We start from the raw sequence: 4,886 nt of genomic DNA on the forward strand, positions 1-4,886 counted from the left end.
TGGAAAAAAAAGAACAAAAACCGAAAAAATGAGGTCAAACCCACAGTTTGGTTGACTTTTGAAGCGGCGGCCCAATCAGCTTCTACTGTTACGGAAGCTAGCCTACACTGAAGCAAACGTTCCAAATCCAACAACCCCACAAGAAAAATAAATAATAATAAATAGAAACAAAAAATAAATAAAAATAAAACGCTCTGAAAGTGAAAGTATAAATCGTTTTCTGGAGAGGAGAAAAGACAAAGAGAGGTCAATATTTGCAACCTTTCAGTAGTTTAAATGCCTTTGCTTGGCTTGTAATAAACCCACAAACACCCATCGTTTCTTCTCTATACCTCTGATCTGAAGTTGCAGTTCTGAGTTCTTTGCTATTCCACAGGCAAGTTTTTGATTATTTATTTCTTTTTTTGGAAAATTTTCATAGCTATTAAATTGAATATTAGGTGTAATTTTGATGGGAATTTGCTGGAATTTGCGATTCGGGGGGTTTCGGAGATAAATTTTGATGGGTTTTTGTTGAATTGACGTTATGTTGAATTGGGTTGTTCTGAAATTGTGCTTTTGTTGATGGGTTTGAAAACAAGTGGGGTTTGTAGGGACCATTTCTTTGAGGTGGGTTTTCGCATACTGCTCTGTTCTTTGTCGAATTGCCTAATTCGGGGTTCATTGTGAATGTTTTTTGCAATTAAGCATACACAAACTGTGGAAATTAAAACTATGAGCTTTGTTAAAGGCAAAGTTTTTAGATGCCCCATGCTCGTTAATGTGTAATACTCAATTTTGATTGATTCGAAGCTTGGAACAATAGGAAGGTGTTTGGATGAATTTGGTGCATATATTTGTTTCATGTCGATCCAGGGTTTGAAAGCATCTGTGTGGCAAAATTTTTGGATGCCCCTGTGCTCATCTATGTGTTATATTCAATTTTGATTGATTTGAAATTTGAGGCAGTAGAAGGTGTTTGAATGAATTTGGCTCTTATATTTGTTTCATATAGACTGGGTTTTTTAAAGCATTTTTGTGCTCTGCCCTGGCAGAGCATTGCTTAATAGGAGTCATGTCATATGACCTGTTTGACATAATGCTAATATGAAAGGGAGGATCTAGCCGTTTGATCTAACGATTAACCTTTTGACAATTCCTACCTGAAATCATAGCTGTGTGAGATTATATCATATCATGAGCACTAGTGTTGCTAGAGTAAGATTAAATCTGATGTGTTCCTTTAATTAAAATGAAGCAGGCATTGTGGGAGTTGGCAACAGAATTGAGGGCTTCAACTTGCTGATACATCAGCTCCAATACAAATGGATAAGAGTACCAACTTTCCTTGACTTCTGCATTTTCTTGTTTTTGAATAAATTGTTGCACTTCATTGCTCATCTTCTTTTAGCTTATATACAAAATGACCAAGTGTCTGGTAATTTCAGTTCCTTTTTCTGGTTGGGTAAGTCTGCATGTTTTTCCTTACTTCAGTCGTCAATTTAGAAACAGTATGAAACCCACTGATGCAAATTATAACAATGATAAACAATAAATGAAACAAAAAAACAGGAAAATTTAGAATAAGTCTTTGACTTCCCCAAAATTCCTTTTTCCACCTGTTTGGCCTCCATCTGCAGTTCAAGTCATTCCTTTTTATTTGATTGCCAAGATGGATGAAGCAGCCCCTTTAATTGCAGTTTTATGCATGAAAACATCTGCTTGGTGGTTCATATTGTTCTCACTTATAGAAAGAAGCCATAAAGAGCCATATTCATAATCACAAACACCGAGACAGTTTGAACGAAGCATGCATTTTGATTTGTTGGTTTTGTGTTTGTTAAAGGTTAATCAGTTATATATGTTGACAGGCAAACAGAAAGATTAGTGGGTATAATTTATTTTCATCTATGTTTAAGAAACAAAAGTTTCCTCTCCTCTTGGCATGGAAATTATACCTTCTCTTTCATACTATTTTTGTTCTTTGTTCTCAACTTCATTTCCAACAGACTAGGAACTCTATACTCTAATCTCAGCCATCGCAGTTAAGCACTCAGAAATCTTTGTAACTTGATGATTCCATCATATTTAACCTTTAAACTACTTTCTTCATGAGTGTCAAAGTGGGACAAATGTATATATTACTAATTCAGACATGAAAAAATTCACATCCAGCAATATTTTTATTTTATTTTTTGAGGTGCTGGTTGGTAAGGCACAACAGATAGTAACACAGCGAAGCTACAATTACTGTAGACCCAATGGTCTTTCTGTGGCCAAAGAAGATAGAAACGCAATGCAGGTTCAAAAAAACTAGCATAATCATTCATGGTGTACATACAAGGATATGACAGGGGACAGGGGGACAGGGGAACAGGGGTTGGTGACTTTTTGGGGGCCTCCTACTTATAAATTTTTCAATAAGGGTTGTATCATATTGCACCTGCAAAATTATTTAAAAGAAAATACTAACTAGACATAATCAGTTAGTTACTAATGACTATCAATTGGAATTTCTTTGGTGATGCAGATATAGGTGATGATGCAGAAGGTCAGAGAAATAGTCTTGAGCTGACGAAATCAATTTCTGATAAGCATCTTGATCTTTTAAGGCCATCTTCCCGCTATTATTCCATATTTAAAGGTAGAAAATCTTATTTGGACTTAACAAATATTTATTAAGTGCTTTTTGTTGCTAGCCCTGCAGCAAATGCCAATTTAATTCATCTTACTCATAAGTGAATTATATTTTGAGTCACACAAACATTCCATACTGAAATGCTCATGTTTTTTTCTTTTTGTTTCTCTAGAACAGTTTTTTGTCTAGTTGTATTGGGCCCTAATAATATTATGTGAAAAATTCCACTGTTTCAATGTTTCAAATTGTATTTTCTGATATGACACGCCATCTGGGATAACTATTGGAATAATATCTATCCTATGCTGATGCCCATATTTGGAATTTGAATCACTTCAATGTTCCTTGGTGTTATTTCGGTGATAAATTATGTGGTTGGGAATCTGAAAGACTTAAATGCTCTTTGGAATTATTTCATTAGAAGCTAGGTTGACCTCTTCCTTAATCAGAACACAGTGACCTTTTTTCTTTTTATTTCCATTGATTTTGTCGAACTGTCAGTTTTATGTAATATTTTACTAGCTGTGCAAACAAAGATACGTTCTTCTTGGTATGAGAATTGCTCATTTACCTTAACATCTAAACAAGCTTATGGAGCTTCATCTCCACCCGCTTTTACCGGGCCTTTATTTTTGCTGTTAATAATTTTTCTTCTCCCATGTATAATCCAACTCGCGGCTGATAAAATAAAACCCTTTTAAAATGGTAGGACAAGCTGTAGATGCAGTGGACCGTGAAAAAGGCAAGTACACTCTTCTTAGAGACGTAGAAGACTTTCAAGTTGGGATTTATGACAAACCTCTTCCTTGCTTTGGCTGTGGAATAGGATGGTTCTCGTGAGCACTCTTCTTCTTCCCTTACCCTCAGTTTACTTGTCTCATGAGTATACCTATTGTCCATTGTTATTAGAACGTTCCATTAGTATTCTTCATTTCTTTTTCTTTTTGCATCAGACCTAATTTTACTTATGTCAAGGGTTCACTGTTTGTTTTCAGTTTTCTTTTGGGGTTTCTATGCCCGCTGATGTGGTACTATGCTACAATTCTTTACTTTGGAAACTGCTACCGCAAAGATCCCAGAGAGCGAGCAGGCCTAGCCGCTTCTGCAATTGCTGTGAGTAGTCATCTCTCTACTTCATCAGAAACAATCCTAGATCTAGTTCATTTAATTTTCTGTATTCTTCTTCCCATGACCCTTCACATCTTTCCATGTGAAATGAATGTACAAAAATTATGTGTTCAACTTCATCTTGATCTTCCAAGTTGATGTGAATGTTATTGCAGGCAATGGCATGTTCGGCCATGTTGTTGATCATACTGGCTTTTCGTCTATTTTAGCCCTGGTTGCGCGCCTTCCATCCAAGCTTCCAAGACCCCTTCAAGCATTGCAATATAGAAATTGAATTTCGAAGGAGATGCCACATGTGTGTAGAAAATAAGGTTCCCGGCATGAGAAAAAGTAAAATTGTTTGTTACAAGATGTTTCAAGAATCCCAGATATCTATACTAAAAGCTGTACATGACAAACAACCAAAACTGCCGATCCATCTAGAGAAATTGTTTTATTGAACTCTGGAACTGTACACAAAATTTCATTAGTTTACATTACCTGAGCTGCGAGATTTGAGGCTTTGTTTTTGTGTGCAAGAAACCCAGTGGTTCATAATCAGAATAAGGTATTTATTTGCAAGTTAGCAATGGGGTACAAGGCACCATCTATTTTGACATTGACACAACAGATGATAAATATGATCATATTTGTGTTTGTGGCATTGAAATTGAATCTGCCCTGCTCTTTTGTCATTTTCTTGGCAGGGAAATTGAATCGATCGAACTCTATTGTCATTTCAAGAAGAGGGTATGGATTGGTAAATGATTGCTTCCACTCCATTATGCAGTTTTGGTAATGCTTTTAATACTCAACATACAACTTGCCATACAATAATGAGATCACATTGAAAATAATTCAGAGTGAGTCTATGTCCCATGCATCATACTTTCAGAGTGAGTCTCACCATTTTTAAGGTATTTATTATTTTATAAAAATATAAAATAAAAAACTTAGTTGGATAAGTTGTCTTTTAAAATATTTCTTTTTTGTTTTAGTTTTTTAAAAATATTGAAAATTCAATTTATATAATATAAATTAAATTTAATTCAGGTGTTATAAAAAATGCAAATAGTTTTGTAATTACAAATAAATTAAAAAATAATTTTTAGTAAAATATGAATAATAATATTATAATAAAATCATAAATTATATTTTTTTA

At 34.5% G+C, this 4,886-nt stretch overlaps 1 protein-coding gene across 1 annotated transcript; it reads left to right on the forward strand.

The window, feature by feature from the left end:
- Window positions 1–215: 215 nt before the first annotated feature.
- LOC117924535 lies at window positions 216–4,388 on the forward strand. The gene is made up of 6 exons (XM_034843172.1): window positions 216–376; window positions 1,241–1,314; window positions 2,510–2,623; window positions 3,327–3,453; window positions 3,613–3,730; window positions 3,901–4,388. The coding sequence occupies exons 2-6, from the start codon at window positions 1,305–1,307 to the stop codon at window positions 3,952–3,954; spliced, it is 423 nt and encodes a 140-aa protein (XP_034699063.1). The 5' UTR covers window positions 216–376; window positions 1,241–1,304; the 3' UTR covers window positions 3,955–4,388.
- The last annotated feature ends 498 nt before the right edge of the window (window positions 4,389–4,886 follow it).

This window comes from Vitis riparia, chromosome 11, assembly GCF_004353265.1.
Source record: "Vitis riparia cultivar Riparia Gloire de Montpellier isolate 1030 chromosome 11, EGFV_Vit.rip_1.0, whole genome shotgun sequence".
NCBI classification, from domain to species: Eukaryota; Viridiplantae; Streptophyta; class Magnoliopsida; order Vitales; family Vitaceae; genus Vitis; species Vitis riparia.

Bases quoted from the DNA above. Each gene is read 5' to 3' on its own strand.
- LOC117924535 (XM_034843172.1), top strand. The intron at 2,624-3,326 runs GTAGAAAATCTT...TTAAAATGGTAG, and splicing joins CTATTATTCCATATTTAAAG to GACAAGCTGTAGATGCAGTG. The intron at 3,454-3,612 runs GTGAGCACTCTT...GTTTGTTTTCAG, and splicing joins TGTGGAATAGGATGGTTCTC to TTTTCTTTTGGGGTTTCTAT.